The sequence below is a fragment of the Oryctolagus cuniculus genome, chromosome 4, assembly GCF_964237555.1.
Source record: "Oryctolagus cuniculus chromosome 4, mOryCun1.1, whole genome shotgun sequence".
Lineage (NCBI taxonomy): Eukaryota > Metazoa > Chordata > Mammalia > Lagomorpha > Leporidae > Oryctolagus > Oryctolagus cuniculus.
In genome coordinates this window covers 78,938,992-78,957,740 of record NC_091435.1, presented here as the reverse complement: position 1 = coordinate 78,957,740, position 18,749 = coordinate 78,938,992, and the positions used below count along the sequence as shown (strand labels likewise).

Here is an 18,749-nt window from a genome sequence, read left to right as displayed (position 1 = left end):
CCCTGCTAATGTACCTGGGAAAGCAGCAGAATATGGCCCAGGTGCATGGGCCCCTGCACCCACATGAGACACCCAGAAGGAGCTCCTGGTTCCTGGCTCCTGATCGGTCCAGCTCCAGCCATTGCAGCCATTTGGGGAGTGAACCAGCAACTGGCAGAACTCTCTCCCTCTCTCTGTAACTATGCCTCTCTAATAAATAAATATTTAAAAAGCTATTCTATTCAAACATGGCATCCAGACACTGCTGGAAGTATCCTTCTAATGGTCGAGAAAACTTTTTGTTGGGGTTTAAGAGTGGAAGTTTCCACCACAGGTGCCTACTAAACCAGGATGCAAAGTAGACTGGCAGACAGACAGACAGACACATACACACACACACACACAAAGTAGAAGAAGGGAAAATCAGCTCAGGCACAAAGGTCACATGTAAAACAGCCCAGGCTCCACGAAGACTTCCTTTACTGGAGCAAAGACGAGCTCTTTTGCTCCTGGCAGGTCCCCTTTCTTGCTATCCACAACAGTCACAGCCTTGGCAGCCCAACCCACCTTGCAAATTATCAAGACTAAGCACTTCACTCTTCCTACTGATAATGAATGCAAGAGATCCAAGATCCATCTGTACCCCAACGTGGCTTCATCCATGCCCTCAGCTGGCCCTGTCCTCCACCTCGCTTACGTGAACTCTTTCCAGCGTGCTGGAGTGCTTGGTCACAATCATAAAGACTGTTTTCTCACATTCCCCTCCCAGTGTTTTCCCCACCACCCTACTCCCAGGGAAACCTCTGCTTCTCTCTCCACCCCAAAGTAGCATCATTATAATGTACTTTGGTGTAGTTTCCATCACATTTCTTCTACTGCCATTCTTGAATTTTGTGAATTTACAGAATTACCAAGTTTGGAAAATTTTCTGCCACCATTATTTCTTCTTCTCTCCTTGCTCCCATCTTCCTGCCCCCCTTACCACCCCAACTGACTCCATGCCCTCCCCTCCTTAACTCTCGCTTCTCCTTCTGGGACTGCAATTATATGAACATTAAGCCACTTAAAACTGCCCCATAGCTCACAGATGCTCATTTGTGTGAGTCTTTTTTTAGTCTTTCTTCATGTGCCTTTATGGATAGTTTCCATGGCTACATCTTCAAGTTCACACTGATCATTTTTCCTTTTATTTATTTAATTTTATTTATTGAGGCTGGCACTGTGGGTTAAAGCCCTGGTCTGCAGTGCTGACATCCCATATGGGTACCGGCTTGAGTCCCAGCTGCTCTACTTCCAGTCGAGCTCTCTGCTATGGCCTGGGAAAGCAGTGGAAGATGGCTCAAGTCCTTGGGCCCCTGCACCCACGTGGGAGATCCAGAAGAAGCTCCTGGCTCCTGGCTCCTGATCGGCTCAACTCCGGCTGTTGCAGCCATTTGAGGAGTGAACCAGCGGATGAAAGACCTCTCTCTCTTCTGTGTCTACCTCTCTCTGTAACTCTGTCTGTCAAATATTTACTTGAGAGGCAAAGTTACAGACAGAGAGGGAGAGACAGAGAGAAAGGTCTTCCATCTGCTGGTTCACTCACCAAATGCCTGCAACTGCCAGAGCTGGGCCAATCTGAAGTCAGGAGCTTCTTCTGGGTCTCCCACGTGGGTGCAGGCGCCCAGGCATTTGGGCCATCTTTCACTGCCTTCCCAAAATTAACAGGGAGCTGGACTGGAAGACAAGCAGCCAGGATACAAACCAATGCTCATTTGGGATACCAGCACCTCAGGTGGAGGCTTAACCTACTATACTACAGCGCTGGCCTCTGATCTTTTTTCTTGCATTATCTAAATTGTTATTAAATTCTATTACACTTTTTTTGTCTCAGACATTGATTATATTTTTCATTTCTATAAGTCTAATGCTATATAGTTTTCTGTATCTCTTGATTTGTTCAAGCATTCTTCTATCTTCTTGAATATATAGTACACAGTTATAGAGGTTTTTCCTTTCTGGCTGTTGGGAATGTGAACTCTTCTTAGATTTGTCTAAGTGTTAGGAATGTCCTGCTCGCTCCTTTTTGGTGGCTTTTAATCTAATCTTTGATAATTTTCTCACATGTATCTGCTGGTCAGAGCTCAGTTGAAAACTTTTTAAAAATTATTTATTTATTTATTTATTTGAAAGGCAAAGTTAGAGAGAGAGAGAGAGAGAGAGAGAGAGAGAGAGGGAGAGATACAAGAGACAGATCTTGCACCCACTAGTTCACTTCCCAGATAGCTGCAACAGCCAGGACCGGGTCAGGCGAAAGCCAGGAGCCTTGAACTCCATCCAGGTCTCCCACTTGGGTGACAGGGGCCCAAATACTTGGGCCATCTTCCATTGCTTTTGCAGGTGTATTAGCAGGGTGCTGGATCGGAAGTGGTGGAGCTAGGATTCGAACCAGTGCCCCTGTGGGATGCCAGCATCAGCAGGCAGCCGTCAGCTTAACCCACAGTACCACATCGCCTGCCCCAGTTGAAAACTCAAGAAGTGCTACCCTCTGTAGGACTTTCTGGAGGTTTCTTCCTCTCTGGTACTCTAACTTCAGAATTCTAATCTTTGATATGTTGTTCTCTTTGAATTCCTGAGTCTGTCTCCTCAATATAGGAAAGCTGCTCAATTTAGAGAAACTCCAACTTCCCCATGTCTGTGGTGTTGCCTGGGAATTCTCTCCAGACAGTTACGTGAAGCCATTGTAGGGATTACTGACCTGCCCTGTCCATTGTCCAATGACTGAAAAATCACTCTTTCATATATTTTTACTTTTGGTTTTCACTTGGTGTTAGATAGAAGGATAAGTCTGGTTTCTGTTATTTCATCACTGCCAGAATGGCCTTTGATCTAACTGTATCTCACTCTGATACCTACCATTCCTTGCTGCAATTATGTACACACTACTACACTTTGTCTTCATCGTAACTACATCCAAGGCATAATCTTCATATCAAGCATCTCATTCTTCAACAATGATCTCTCTTTCCTACTTATTCCCTTTAATGCTCTTAATAACAAATTCCTGACCCAATAAAAATGACAACTTCAGAACCTACCATGTTTTCACATGCAATTCACAATGTTTCCTTTTCTTCCTACCTAGCTTAGATTCTTGGTCTATTGTTACATCACTCTCCACATAACCCTTTGACTCTTCACCAGTCCTCTGTCAGCCCTATCCACCAGGAAAACCTGTACTATGGTTCATAGTCTCTCCCCTCCCCCTTCCCTCTGTAGTTGCCCAACAGAACAGACTGAAGGAGTACACACATTCATGCTGACTGGTCTCACTTAAATGAACTGACCACTCACTTGATGCAGGCTCTTAGTGCTGTCCAGCCATCTTACTACAATATCCTTGGTCATGCATTTTCCACCTTCCTAGAAAACAGTTTCATAACTTATCTCCTCTTCCAACAACTGATCCCCTACCCTCACTTGTCAGGCAACAATTTTGATGAGAAACATCCACAAAAATAACTTCCAAAAGCTTCCACTACCCACCACCTCTATCTCTATAATCTATCTTCTCTTTTGTTATTACTGAAGAATTAATTAGCTTCAGTGTTTCTATCTAGTGCCAACCTGGTTACCTGTGCCCAGCAGTTCCTCCTTCTCCCTCGATCATCATCAATGTCTCCCTTTTCTACCGGATCCATGGAGATACTGTATTATAGAAATATGCTTTAATATCCCTTACCTTAAAAAAATCCCAGCAGCTACATTCCCTCTGGCTATTGTCCCATTTCTCTTGAAAGAAATATCTATGCTCACTGCCTCCAATTCTTCTCTTTGCATTTTCTTTTTTATTTTTATTTTTTTTGACAGGCAGAGTGGACAGTGAGAGAGAGAGACAGAGAGAAAGGTCTTCCTTTGCCATTGGTTCACCCTCCAATGGCCACCGCGGCCGGCACACTGCGGCCGGCGCACCAGGCTGATCCAATGGCAGGAGCCAGGTACTTACCCTGGTCTCCCATGGGGTGCAGGGCCCAAGCACTTGGGCCATCCTCCACTGCACTCCCTGGCCACAGCAGAGGGCTGGCCTGGAAGAGGGGCAACCGGGACAGAATCCGGCGCCCCGACCAGGACTAGAACCCGGTGTGCCAGCGCCGCAAGGCGGAGGATTAGCCTAGTAAGCCGCGGCGCCGGCCTACATTTTCTTTTAAGCTCACTCTACTGCTCCAGGAGACCATTCTTTTATAGGACACCGAAGACCTCCAAGTTGCCAAATGTCACTAAATCCAAGGCTCCATTTTCAGTTCTCCCTAACAGGCTCTTTGTTTTCTCCCATCCTAAATGTTGGAATGCCCCAGGGCTTAGTCCTCTTCTCTTCAGATGGTATACCCCTCCTCCAAGGTGGTCTCACTCAGCCCCAACAATTTAGTTATTGTATGTAGGCCTCTCCCTTGAATTCCATATTTGTATAAACAACTGACAGTCTATTTAATCTGTCTATATGGATAGCTAATAGGTCCTTCAAACCCCGAATCTCCACGCCATTTTCCCGCAAACTGCTCCTCCCACCATCTTCTACATCTCAGTAAATAGAAACTATTTTCCCAATTACGTACGTTAAAAAGTTGGGAAACATCTTTGACTCCTCTCCCTTATTTGCACTCCACATCCAGTCTATCGACAAATACTGTTATCTACTTTCAATGCGTATCCACCATCTAACCACTTCTCAAGTCCTCCACCACTATCATCCTGGTTGTCCAGCTTCTAGCAGCTCCCACGTGGATTGTTTCACTAGCCTAACTGGTCTCCCTGCTCCTAAGACAATAGTGCAATTATCAGTCTCCGCTCCTCCTCAAAGCCTTTCCATGGAGTAAAGCCTACTCATCCCTTAATGGTCCAGCATGACCCAGCCTCCCACAACCTCTCTAACTTCCTCCCCTACCTCTGTTCCCACACTGGGTCTACTACACAGGCCTCACTGCTGTTTCTTGGATATGTTAAACAAGCACAGGACCTCTGTCTTTGCCATTCCCTTTAGCCAAAATACTGTTGTTCATCGTCAACATGTCAGGCTTCGTTCGACCTTCAGGTCTCTGCTCAAACACATGGTATGTTCCCTGACTCTCCGCATAAGTATGACCTGAACATACACCCTTCCTCCTGTTTGTTTTTTATTTATTTATTTGAAAGGCACAGATACAGGGAGAGGAGAGACAGCAAGAGAAAGAGATCTTCCACTGCTGTTTCACTTTCCAAATGGCCACAAAAGCCAGAGCTGAGCCAATCTGAAGCCAGGAGCCAGGAGTATCTTCTGGGTCTCCCACATGGGTGCAGGGGCCCAAACACTTGGGATATCCTCCACTGCTTTCCCAGGCACACCAGCAAGGAGCTAGATGAGAAGTGGAACAGCCCAGACTCAAACCAGCACCCGTATGGGATGTCAGTGCCACAGGCAGCAACTTTACAGGCTATGTCACAGCTCTGGCCCCTACCCTCCCTCCTTTACCCCGCTTTATTTTCCATCAAAATACCTACCACCATGTGGCATGGTAAATGTTGAATGTTACTGTCTGCTGTCTGGGTCTCCTCTGTGAGGGCCGTACCCCTGTGCTTAGTCCACAGTGGGTTCCACTCCTGACACCTTCCTCAGGTGGCTTTTACAGCCCACTTATTTTGGCTCTCCTATAATTCATTTTTTTCCTATTTTCTTTAAATTTTGTTATAAAACATGCTCATACTACTAATTTTTTTTACCTAGAAACTTTTTCCTTAAGGTATACAAACTTCATATATTTCATATATACAAATTTAGGAACATGGTGATTCTTCCCACGCTGCCCTCCCTCCCACCCACACTTCTGCCCTTCCTCCTCCCTCTCCTAATCCCATTCTTATTTTTTACTAAGATCTATTTTCAATTAACTTTATACACACAAGGTTAATGCTATACTAAGGAAGGAGTTCAACAATTAGTATGAATAAAGAAAAACTGTTCCTCAACAGTCAAGACAAGGGCTATTCAAAGTTATCACATTTCAAAGTGTCAATTTCACTTCTATAGGTTACCTTTTAGGTACTCTATAAGTTACCACAGATCAGGGAGAACATATAGTTTTTGTCTTTTGGGGACTGGCTTATTATACTAAGTATAATGTTTAGCAGTTGCATCCATTTGTCTCAAATGACAGGTTTTCACTCTTTTTAACCGCTGTATAGTATTCTGTGGTGTACATAAGCCACAATTTCTTTATCCAGCCTTCAGCTGACAGACATCTGGGTTGATTCCATATCTTAGCTATTGTGAATCGAGCAGCAGGCTCTCTTATGGTTTAATTAGCTAGTCCTTTTCTGCCTCCTTGCTGGTACACGAAAAGGGGTGAGAGGGTACAAAACATATCACAGGAAGATAACTGGTCTTCTACACTATGTTGAGAGAGCCCCATGGCAGCATAAAAGCTGGACAACTCCCCACCTTCTTGGGAGCAAAGTATTTTATTATCCAGGGAAAGCTGAGAGCTTGCTTTCTGTGTGTGCAGATAGGGTACCTGCAGCAGGACAGCCAACATATGAAAGTGGGTGAAGAACTTCAAAAAGTTCATGAAAGCTGGAATTAAAAGATAACTATGATGCTAAAAAAAAGGCAACCCAAATTTATGCAGTTTTTTCATAATCTGCAGTTTTTATGAATTTTTGAAGACCCTGTACTAGTTTTTCCTACTAAAAGGGAAACTACTTCTTAAAAGTGAATTTTTAAACTTAATTTTTTACAGCTTCAACCAACAGAAAATATAAAATTAAATTAACTAGTGATAGGAACTATTAAAGATCACCTAAAGTAACTTATTTTATGAAGTACATAGGGTAGTTTCTAATTGATAAAGTTAATTATAATAAGGTGAAATTTTCTACCATTAAAACAAAATTGCCTAAATTGAGGGAATAATATTAAAAAATGTTCCTGATAAAAAGAAAAATAAAAAGAAACTACACAGCATTTCCCCTTATTAAATAAATATTAAGGGAGGCCATTATTTTGGACTGAGCTCCTGTACTGAGACCAGAGCAGACCAAATAAAAATGGAGTCCCTCATGCTAAACACCATGTAATCAAACTGAAACTGTAAAGAGGCAGATAGACCATAACCAGTTTTTCCTGAAAACAAGAGATTCCAGTCTACTAGTCTGGAACAAGGAAGTCCCTTCTGTTTTAACCTGAACAAAAAAAGTAACAAGATGTTAACCAATGATTTTCCCCCCTATTGTTCTGTTTCCTTGTTTCCAATTTACAATCTCAACAGTTCTGCCATTGCTCAGTGGGAGCTCTCATTTCATTTTATAGAATGGAGGCTGTTCTCATTCATGAATTGCACATCAAAGCTAATTAGATCCATAACTACATTTGTTGTAATTTTGTCTTTTGACACGACTAAATGTAGCCAACCTTGTTCAGGAGTAACCCAGGAATTGTCACAGATAGGAGACAAAGGAGAAACAACCACTAAATGCAATATGGACCTAGAACCAAAAGCAAAACAAAATGAAAAAAAAAGTAATGGGACAAAAACTAGTAAAATCCAAGCAGCCTATAATTTAAAAGCAAACAAAAGAACCCCAAACAAAATCTCCCAGTTCAGTACAAGGAACCCTGTCTCAGCCTGTAGCTCACATCCTCTGCCTAAGCACTTGGTCTACCTGGAATTGTACACCAGGAGCTTGTACACACTTCCAGGGCTAGAGGCCTTTTATTGCTAGAAGGTTCTGCCCTGTGTTGCTTTGAGTCACACTTGCTTGTAACTTTGCCCACTTTAGTTCTTCCTTCTAGAACTACACATACTAAGCCAAATCCCTCTTTCACTGGATCTTTACATAGTCTATGTTTTGTGTTTCGTTTCTGTGTGAAACTTGACAACCTTGTCCCCTTCGTTGTACACACCATGGTTTTTATAGCCTTCATTATTCTCATCACAAGACTTTGAAGGTACTCCAGTTTGTCAAATGGCCTCTTAAAATCCCGGCTCAGAAGGTCGCTCTACTGTAGAGCATATGGAACTGTTTCCCTTTTGTTTTGGACACCGTTTCTATGCCTAAAATTGTCATCTCTATATTACATTGTTGATCTGAACTCAAAATCAACAGCTCCTTACTCTTTTTCCTAGGATTCCTATGAAGGAACTAGGAGGGGTGGGGGTGGGGTGCACAGCTGCCAACATCATCTTTCTTTCTTAATAACAAATCATTTGAGTGTTATGTGAGAGAGCGAGGAAAATGCTGTTCTGTACCTACCTACACTTGACTTTCACTATTGCTTATGTCTCCTTCAAGTTCAAATGTGGAAATCCTAACCTCCAAGGTGACAGAATTGGGGGAGAGGTATTTTGGGGGTGATTAGGTTATAAGGCAGTGTCCCCATGAGTGGGATAAATGCCCTCATCCAAGAGAGCTTCCTGTAGCCAGCATTGTGGCATAGTGGGTTAAGCTGCCTCCTGCAGTGCCCACATCCCATATGGGCACTGGTTCAAGTCCCAGCTGCTCCACTTGGGATCCAGCTCCCTGCTAATTCACCTGGGAAAGCTGCAGAAGATGGCCCAAGCACTTATGTGGAAGACCCAGAAGCAGCTCCTGACTCCTGGCTTCAGCCTGGCCCAGCCTCAGCCATTGCAAGCCGTTTGGGAAGGAACCAGTGGATGGAAGATTTCTCTCTCTCTCTCTCTCCCTAACTCTGCCTTTCAAATAAAATATATATATATAAATAGATAGATATAGATATAGATATAGATATAGATATAGATATTTTTTTAAAAGAAAAAAAGAGATGGCTGGCCTAGGTGAGGTTATAGGAAAGAGACCACTGTGTAGGAAGCCTGCCCTCACCCAACATCGATCCTGCGGGCATTTTCATCCTGGGTGCCCCTGGCTCCAGGACAGAAACAAACCTCTGCTGTCTCTGAGACACTCAGTTTATGGTCTTGCATGACAGCAGCTCCAGCAGGACTAAGACAACTTTCCAAACAAGACGAAGAACTCACTTCAACCAAACTTACACAAGGATCAGCTCCCAAATCCCACGAGGCAGTTCCCAATCCTGATCCAACCACGGAATCTAAAGAGGGCAGAGCACTCCTGCCCATCATTAGTCCTCGCTCCGGTGGAGAGCCAGGCCTTCCTTTTCCTCCTCAGGGAATCCTGCTGGCAAGTGGCGGAGCCCCCGCGAGGCGTCCAGAGCGTCCCTCCGCACAGCCTTACTCCCAAGCTCTGTCTGCGAGCCACAGCCTTCGCCTGGGAAACCCACCAAGCTGCCGGGCACCACCTTCCAGAAACCAAAGCGTCGGGGCTGAGTGTCCCAACAGCCCTTCCCGGGCCAGAGTCATCCACTATTACACAAAGCTAGCTCATTACTTCCTTGCTCCTGGGCATCACCCAGCTATTGTCTGACTTTTCACTCTGGACACCCCCAAATCCCTTTGAAGCCAAAGCGTTAGTCATTTCGGTCAGGTGTCAAACACACGCACACCACGGCACGTGCGTCTACAATCAGCAGCAACTTGACAGAACATTTGGAGATCCCTGGAATCCCTGGCTGGAGCACGCAGGGAGGGCCTGGACAAAAACATGACTGTAAAGCAGCCTTCCCATATTCGTCGCCTTGGGGACACAGGGTTCCTAAGTCAGGAGTGGGATGTCACCAACACTCGGTCACCTCACACGACCCCAACGATGAGCCGAGGGAGGGAGGCAGCTGGCAGGCCCGGAGGCTGGCGGGCTGGGCGCCGGGGCCCCAGGAGCTGGAGCCGCAGCACCGCCGGCAACCCGCGACCCCTCACCTCGCTTGTCCAGGAGCCACATGAACGCGAAGCAGGGCAGGAAGCCGATGGGCCCCCACAGCACGAGCAGCGCGATGTCCCAGCTGGAGAAGCCGTAGGCCTGGCGCGCCGAGTTCTGGATGGGGCCCCAGGTGTTCCAGACCAGGCCCTGCGCGAACGCGAGCAGCGAGAAGAGCAGCAGCACCAGCCAGCGGCGCCCGTACACGCGCCCGGGACCAGGGACAGCCGCGGGCAGCGCCGCCGCCGCCGCCTCCCGGCTTCTCCAGGCAGCCCCTGGCCCGGACCCGGGCCCGGGCCCCAGCAGCGGCTGCCGCTCCTCCTCGCTGCTCCAGCCCGAGCCCATGGCGACGCGCAGCCCGCGGGGCCCGCCTGGCGCGGTCCCTGTCGCCGCCGACCAGCCCGGCGCACCAGTGGCCGGAGAAGGCTGAGCCCCAGGCAGCTGCTGTGGTCTCCCTCGGCTCCGCGGCCGCGCTTGGTGCGCCTGCGCGGCCGCGCCGGCCGGGGCGGTGGGCGGGGCCGAGGGGCGGAGGCTGGGGTCCGCCCTCGCCGCGGGTGCTGGCGGGGAACCGTCGTGGGAGAGGCGCCGGGGTCCCACACTGGGCTGCAGAAGGAATTGAAAAGTGAGGGAGGAGCGCGTCCGGGCCGGGCCGAGGAGGCCGAAGCTCCCTCGGAGGCTGTGTTGGAGGAGGTGGGGCCGGCAAGCTCCAGTTGCTGGAGGAAGTGCCCAAGTGTACAGTATGTGCCTAATAAACAGCTCGGTGACCTTGGGTCACCGAAGCTCATGCTTGCTTCTATATTGGGTTTATGCCTGGTTTTATTGAGCTCACAACTTCAGAAGTTATAGGAGGAGACAGACTACGGATGGAGGTCGGGGGCAGAGCAGCAGGAGTCCCAGGGACTGTCTCGTGGAAATCATTTCTTTGTTCTTTACGTACACTAAGCACTGCCTAGTTTTATCAGAGGTCTTTCTGACTTACATATCCAATGAGGTCATCAACTAGCCAGTTTCCTCCGAACACACGTCCTGGTGGTGGATAATCTTCCCATTCTGTCCGCCCCTTAGTAAATCAGCAACCAAGATGCTGATTAAGGTCGGAAGGTTTCTGCCCCCCGAAGTAACCTGGATCCATGCCGAGTTACGATTTCGGACCAGAAGAAAGTCAACAAGGAAACGCGGGGAGTTGTTGATCTCTCGATCAGGCAGCTGTTTGATTATTTTGATACACAGATCCAGAGGCGTGACAGCTGTCTGTTAGCGTCCTGGAACACCTAGGCCAGGCAATCTGGCTGGCCTGGGTCGGGAAGTGAGTCACAGGAACGCAATTAAGGGACACTTTGCCCGAAGCTCGTATTCCCAAGGAGCCACAAAGACGAGATGGAGTCGCATCGCTGCCAGAGAGGCAGAGGAACGTGAAGCTATCCTCGGCGGGAGGCGGCAGAGTGAGCGGACGCACAGACCCTCTCCACAGCCCGGAGCCCACAAAACCAGCCCTCCGACCCCTAGGGCAGAGGGAAAGAACCTGATGTGAAAGCCAGGAAACGCAGAAACCGCGATCTGCAGAGAAGGGGCGCAGGCGCCCCGGCCCAGACCACGTGTCTGTGTGTGTCAACAACTGGGGAATCCAAACAAACTGCGTGGCCCCGCCCCGCGCCCGTCACGTGGCCCCGGCGGCGCGGGCGCTTCCGGGAGAGCGGGGAGCCGCGGCGCTAGTGCAGCCCGCCCGGCCGCGTGGACGCCGTCTGCTCCGCTGCTTTCTGGGCTCTAGCCGGGCCGGCCTCGCGGTCGCCATGGCAGCAGGCTCCGAGGCCAGCGTGCCCCAGACCCTGGCGGCTGGAGCCGGAGGGGAGGAAAAAGGTAGGCGGCGGCGGCGGCGGTGGTCAGAACGTTTGGGTTAGCCGGGTGTCGGGTCCTCCCGGCCTTGACTTAGACTGTGAAGAAAGCGGTTTGTTTTTTAGTGAACTTGTTTTTTAATTTTTTTTCTCAACCTGGCCTGGTATCCCCGCATGCTACTGGTGCTGTTGCATGCCCAGAAAGGCGCTTTGAATGTTCAAGTGGGCTGCAGTTAAGTGTGTGAGGTTGGACGGAAATAACCCGGGGTGGTTGTGAACAGCGACTGTGATTTCGCTTGGGACCCCGGGTTAGCCAATGCACGAGGTTTGCAGGCCCAGGGCTTGTGGTCCCTGTCGGCGCTTAGTGGAAAACTGCACGGCGCACTTACTGGTCTGGGTACTGCCCCGGAATGCAGGGACGCTTAGCGTTCCTAACAAAGCCCTTTCCCCCCAGGAGCTCCAGTGAGCAAAGCAGCCTGGAACGGAAGAGTGAGTAATCGCTCTGTGGTCCCTTGGGTACCCCCCCCCCCCGTAGTGCCCACCGAGTGGCGAAAGCAGATGCTTGGGGGGAAGGAGTAAGTTGGGGTTGCAAGGAGATGGTGACGGCAGGCAGAGGTGTTGCAGACTCGGCCCGCAGTGGACCCTATCAAATCCTGGAGGAGGAGGTGCGCCTTTCAGGCTGGCGCGAGGCCTCCTCCTGTGCCACTACTTCTCCTTGCTCTCCTAACTCCCTTGCTTGTGTAGGCCAGGGAGACGTTTCTTGAACTCCATTTGTACCTCGCATCCCCTGATCCATCCATTTTCCGTGCACTGCACCCCTGACCCGGTTTTGAGTGCAAGTCGCCATTTACTGTTAGAATACCGCTGTTCTCTTGTCCCTCCCTGTGCTTGTGCCAGCAGAGCCCTTGCTCAGGGTGAACCCAAGCTTTTACTGCTTTGCTGTAAACTTAAACAGAATGCTGACTGCTGTATCAGATGAAGATGGCCGACCTCTGGACCCTTCACTCAGATCCTGTTACTATGCCTACTTTCTTTCTCCAGTGACAGTTCCCCAAACTCTGGATCCTCTCTCCATCTCTTTCTTGTTTTGAGCTGATGGCTTCCCAAGTTGGGAAGTTCTGCATTTAATCTGTCTACTGTTGCTGCAGGATCAGACCCTGGTCCAAAGCACCCACGTTCCTCACCTAAACCACTAGTGGGTCTTCCTGACTTGTGTCCCCGCTTCCTATTTTGTGTCCCTCCAGTTCAGGAGTTGAAAGAAGTGGATGTGTGAGCCGGCACTGCGGCTCACTAGGCTAATCCTCTGCCTGTGGCGCCGGCACTCCGGGTTCGAGTCCCAGCTGGGGCGCTGGATTCTATCCCGGTTGCTCCTCTTCCGGTCCAGTTCTCTGCTGTGGCCCGGGAGTTCAGTGGAGGATGGCCCAGGTGCTTGGGCCCTGCACCCTCATGGGAGACCGTAGCAGCCATTTGGGGGGTGAACCAACAGAAGGAAGACCTTTCTCTCTCTCTCTCTCACTCACTGTCTAACTCTGCCTGTCAAAAAAGAAAGAAGTGGATGTGAGGAGCAGTGAGAAAGGAGGGGTCCTGTGGGTCACCTTCTGCCAGGTGTGGGAGCCTGGTCTCTAAGATGGGGGAGGGGAGGAGCTGTTGAAGTGCCTGACAGGTGGAGGGCAGTCACTTGAGCAGATCTGGGTTTAGGGAAATCACTGTGGCTGAAGGGTGATCGATCGGAAGGAAAAGACCAGAGGAGGACGTACTCCAGTCGCTTTGAGTCTCAGCTCCTCCTCTGTGCAATGCACAGTTATTGTAAACTTAAGAAAAAGATGGGTAGATCATCCAGCATGATGGAGCTTAGCATTCCAAAATGGTAATTATTTCAGTTTTACTAATAGAAAGTGCCCACCTTGGTGAAACTGAGATGAAAAAAACCTGGAGAGGTCTGTGAAATTGTCCAGCCTGAAAAACTAGGTGTAGGTTAGGAAGACGAAGAAAAGGAGCAGCAGTGAGCTTCAGTGTGACTGCGTGGAGCTTAGGTTTGGGAGGGTAACGCTGAAGAAGATGCCAGCAGGCAGCCGGGGAAGACGAGGTTTTTGTTTTCTATAGTATTCACATACAGTGAATATAGTATAGTATTCACAACAGACTTCACCCTTTTAGAATATATAGTTCAGAGGTTTTCAGGATTGCACAAGTTGTGTACCTATCATTACTATAATTCCAGAACATTTTTGTCACTCTCCATGAGAAACTTGGTACCCACTTCTTTAAAAAAAAGATTTTATTTATTTATTTGAGAGGTAGAGTGACAGACAGAGAGAAAGGTCGTCATCCACTGGTTCACTTCCCAGATGGTCACAGTGGCTAGAGTGGAGCCAATCTGAAGCCAGGAGCCAGGAGTTTCTTCTGGGTCTCCCATGTGGGTGCAAGGGCCGAAGCCCTTGGACCATCTTCTGATTTCCCAGGCCATAAGTGGAGAGCTGGCTATGAAGAGGTGCAGCTGGAACACAAACTGGTACCCATATGGAATGCTGGCACTGCAGGCAGAGCTTAGGCTACTATGCGACAGGGTCAGACCCACCTGGTACCCATTGGCTGTCCCTCCCCATTCCCCCAATTCTCCAGCTACAGGAAACCATTAGTCTACTCTGTCTTTAGATTTTCCTCATCTGGACGTTACATATAAAGAGAATCATACAATAGGGACCTTTTGTGTCTGTCTGCTTTCAGGTAACAGTGTTTTTGAAGGTTCCTCTGTGTTGTAGCATAGATCAACATTTGCTGTCTTTTTTGTAGCTGAATAATAGTCCATTTTATGGATCTACCACATTTGATGGACATAAGTTGATGGACATTTGGATTGTTTCCACTTTTTGACTGTTGTGAATAATGCTGCTATAGACATTCATGTACAAGTTTTTTTTTTTTTTTTAAGATTTTTATTTATTTGAAAGGTAGAGTTACAGACAGTGAGAGGGGGAGACAGAGAGAAAGGTCTTCCATCTGCTTGTTCACTCCCCAGTTGGCCACAACGGCCTGAACTGAACTGATCCGAAGCCAGGAGCTTCTTCCCAGTCTCCCATGTGGGTGCAGGGGCCCAAGGACTTGGGCCATCTTCTATTGCTTTTCCAAGCCACATCAGAGAGCTGGATTGGAAGAAGAGCAGCCGGGACTAGAACCAGCGCCCATATGGGATGCCGGTGCTGCAGGCGAGGGATTAACCTACTGCGCCACGGCGCCGGCCCCATTGTCCAAGTTTTTGTATGTGATATGAGCATATGTTTTCAGTTCTCATGATATCTAAGCTATCTCAGATATCTAGGAGTGAATTGCTGGGTCATGTGATAAATTCGTATTCAACTTTTTGAGGAAGATACATGTTTTGAATTTTTATTTATTCTGTTTGAAAGGCAGAGAAGGGGAGAGAGACGGGGCTAGAAAGACAGAGCTCCCAATTGCTGGTTCACTTGTCAAATTTCTGCAAAGCAGGGGCTGAGCAGGCTGAAGCCAGGAGCTAGGGACACAATCCTGGTCTCCCATGTGGGTGGCGGGGATGCATCCATGTAGGCCATCCTCACTGCCTCCCAGAATGCCCGTTAGCAGGAAGCCGGAACCTTGGGAGTGAAGCCAGACCTGAGCCCGGGCGTTCTGACAAGTGCTGTAGTCATCCCGACAGCCTCTTACCGCTGCTCCAAACGCCGGGCCCACAGAACATTAATTTTTAATCTGAAGTCCTAAGAAGCGAAAAGATCTGATGAAAAGTGTGGATCTGTTTCCCAGAAAAATGTACATTACACAGGGTATGGGCAGGACTTTGTAGTGGAAAATCCTGGGCTGCTTCCAAGTTGAGCCTCTGTAGTTGCTTTGTTTTCCTTGGGCCCCCCTCACACACATAGGCAATTGCTAACTTCCCAACAAAAGTGTGTGTTCAGCACAATGGTGAATATGCTGGGAGTCCTAGGAAAGTTCATTTTTGGACAAACATTACCACTTCCTTATCATGAAATATTTGAATGCACTGGGGATTTTAAGAAAAGCAAGTCTGTGTAATCTCAAAAAGGAAAAAATTCTCATGCAGGAGCATATATTCATAACTTAGCTAAAATGTAGTGGGTAATAAGGAGCATCAGAAGAACAATACTGTTGAAATCATTTTGTTTCAGGCCGGCGCCGCGGCTCACTAGGCTAATCCTCCGCCTAGCGGCGCCGGCACACCGGGTTCTAGTCCCGGTCGGGGCGCCGGATTCTGTCCCGGTTGCCCCTCTTCCAGGCCAGCCCTCTGCTGTGGCCAGGAAGTGCAGTGGAGGATGGCCCAGGTGCTTGGGCCCTGCACCCCATGGGAGACCAGGAAAAGCACCTGGCTCCTGGCTCCTGCCATTGGATCAGCGCGGTGCGCCGGCCGCAGCGCGCTGGCCGCGGCGGCCATTGGAGGGTGAACCAACGGCAAACGAAGACCTTTCTCTCTGTCTCTCTCTCTCACTGTCCACTCTGCCTGTCAAAATAATAATAATAATAATTAATTAATTAAAAAAAAGAAATCATTTTGTTTCAGTAAAAATACATGACATAAAATTTACCGTGGTCTTAATTCATAATGCTGTTGTAGCTAAAGACTGAAGACTGGGTAGTTTATAAAGAGTAGCAATGTATTTTCCTGCTCTTTAGAAACTGGGAAGTCCAAGATCAAAGGCACCCTCCAGTTGGGTTGTCTGGGGGGGACTGCGCTCTGCTTCCCGGAAGGCACCTGTTGCCTCACTCGGTGGGAGGGCGCTCTAGCCTAATGCTGTGTGCAGCCTCTCTGCTAAGGGCCTTCATCTCATTCCCAAGGGAGAAACCCTCATCACCTAACTACCTCTTAACACTATCACGTTGACCATCAAGTTTGAACACCTGAATTTTGGAAGAGAAACGTTCAAACCATAGCAGCCATGTTAACCGCATGTGAAGTGTGCAGTTCAGTAGTGTTATGTAGAGTCACACTGGAGCGAAAGAGTCCTCCAGAACTTGTGTTTTATCTTGCATATCTGAAACATACTCTGATGAAACAGTTACTCCCCTCAGCCTCTAGTAAGCACCATTTTGCTTTGTTTCTGTGAATCTGACCACTTTAGATAGCTCACGCAGGTGGAATCATGCAATATTTCTCCTTTTGTTACTGGTTTGTTTCACTTAGCATTAAGTCTTTGTTATAAGAGATGGCTGGAGTAGAGGTTCCTTCAGGCATGAGGCAGAGAAGAGTGATAAGCAGGAAAACAAGATTAACGGAGTAGTGCAGCTGTCGGAACAGATGGGCACCTCTCCAGGCAGATCTGAGAGACAGCACCCAGTCATTCAGCCTGGGGTAAGCATGGGAGCAAAGTTTAATGAAGAGAGTACACCTGACACATCAGGTGGGCATTGCATTTACACAGTCTGCATTTAGATTGGGGCTTATAAGGAAATGGGGGTCCAGGTCTTCCTGCCCTTTCTCCTTCCCCCCACCCTCTTCTGCTGGACAGAACGTTTGCTGCGTGTGCAATAGGTGAAGTTCCTCCCACAGTTTTACTGCACAGGGTCTTCAGACTGGGCAGAGAGGATTCTGCTGGGGTGCTTTCTTAGTGGGGAAGGCTGGGACCACCTGTAAGCTTACTGGGGTATGGGCAGGACTTTGTAGTGTAACTACGGGGCTGTTCCAAGGCTGCTGCATTCCTTCCCAGAGGTGCTTTGTCTCCCTTCCTAGGATGTGAGGTTGTGTAATACCCACTGTGTGTGAGCGTTCAGCTCTCAGCGGCTTTGGGGTGCCTCCACCACTTGGCTTTTATGTGATGCTGCCATTACCTTGGATGTGCAGATACCTCTTTGAGACCTTCCTATTGACTTTTTTTTTTTTTTTAAGAATTATTTTATTTGAAAGAGTTACATAGAGAGAGGAGAGAGAGAGGGAAAGAGAGGGAGGAAGAGGGAGGGAGAGAGAGGGAGAAAAGTCTTCCATCTGATGGTTCACTCCCCAGTTGGCCGCAACGGCTGGAGCTGTGCCAGTCCAAAGGCAGGAACCAGGAGCCTCCTCCAGGTCTCCCATGCAGGTGCAGGGGCCCAAGGACTTGGGCCATCTTCTACTGCTTTCCCAGGCCTTAGCAGAGAGCTGAGTCGGAAGTGGAGCAGCCGGAACACAAATCGGCGCCCATATGGGATGCCGACACTGCAGGTGGTGGCTTTACCCGCTACGCCACAGTGTCGGCACCACTATTGACTGTTTTTTAATAAAAATTTCAGGCCAGTGCCACAGCTCACTAGGCTAATCCTCCACCTGCGGCGTCGGCACTCGGGTTCTTGTCCCATTTGGGGCGCTGGTTCTGTCCCAGTTGCTCCTCTTCCAGTCCAGCTCTCTGCTGTGGCCCGAGAAGGCAGGGGAAGATGGCCCAAGTGCTTGGGCCCTGCACCTGCATGGGAGACCAGGAGGAGGCACCTGGCTCCTGGCTTCGGATCAGCACAGCGTCGGCTGTAGCAGCCATTTGGGGGGTGAACCAACGGAAGGAAGACCTTTCTTTCTGTCTCTCACTAACTCTGCCTGTCAAAAAAAAAAAAAAAAGTAAGATTCAATAATCAGTTTATTTTCAATTATGGGAAATTTATTTAGAGGAGGCTGGAGTTAACTGAAAACATTCTGGTAGAAATTTTGAAGATACTTAGCATTCCAAAACTTTGGTAGTAGTACTTTATACAATCTTTCTTTCTAGTGTTAACTTCTCTCTCTTTTTTTTTTTTTTTTTGACCGGCAGAGTGGACAGTAAGAGAGAGAGACAGAGAGAAAGGTCTTCCTTTGCCGTTGGTTCACCCTCCAATGGCCGCCGCGGCCGGCGCACCGTGCTGATCCGAAGCCAGGAGCCAGGTACTTCTCCTGGTCTCCCATGGGGCGCAAGGCCCAAGTACTTGGGCCATCCTCCACTGCACTCCCAGGCCACAGCAGAGAGCTGGCCTTTGGAAGAGGGGCAGCCAGGACAGAATCCGGCGCCCCGACCAGGACTAGAACCCGGTGTGCCGGCGCTGCAAGTCAGAGGATTAGCCTAGTGAGCCGCGGCGCCGGTGTTAACTTCTCTTAAAATATATACTTAATTTTTTTCCTTGCTTTAGGTTTAATACAAATATTACTTTTGAATGTAGAAG

The 18,749-nt window shown here is 48.6% G+C and overlaps 2 protein-coding genes across 3 annotated transcripts in view; one reads left to right on the top strand and one right to left on the bottom strand.

Moving 5' to 3' along the window:
* Positions 1-10,266, bottom strand: part of SLC49A4 (solute carrier family 49 member 4) — a 103,652-nt gene extending 93,386 nt beyond the window's left edge. Inside the window, exon 1 of the mRNA XM_002716619.5 lies at positions 9,780-10,266. Within this exon, the coding sequence (XP_002716665.3) occupies positions 9,780-10,122 (343 nt within the window). The 5' untranslated portion in view covers positions 10,123-10,266. The remainder of the gene's footprint in view (positions 1-9,779) is intronic.
* A 1,048-nt stretch (positions 10,267-11,314) lies between these two features.
* HSPBAP1 (HSPB1 associated protein 1) overlaps positions 11,315-18,749 on the top strand; it is a 55,701-nt gene continuing 48,266 nt past the window's right edge. Inside the window, exon 1 of one of the 2 annotated variants that reach the window (XM_002716812.5) lies at positions 11,315-11,634. In XM_002716812.5, the coding sequence (XP_002716858.2) occupies positions 11,568-11,634 (67 nt within the window). In that variant the 5' untranslated portion in view covers positions 11,315-11,567. The remainder of the gene's footprint in view (positions 11,635-18,749) is intronic. The other variant, XM_008266837.4, reaches the window with a different exon arrangement.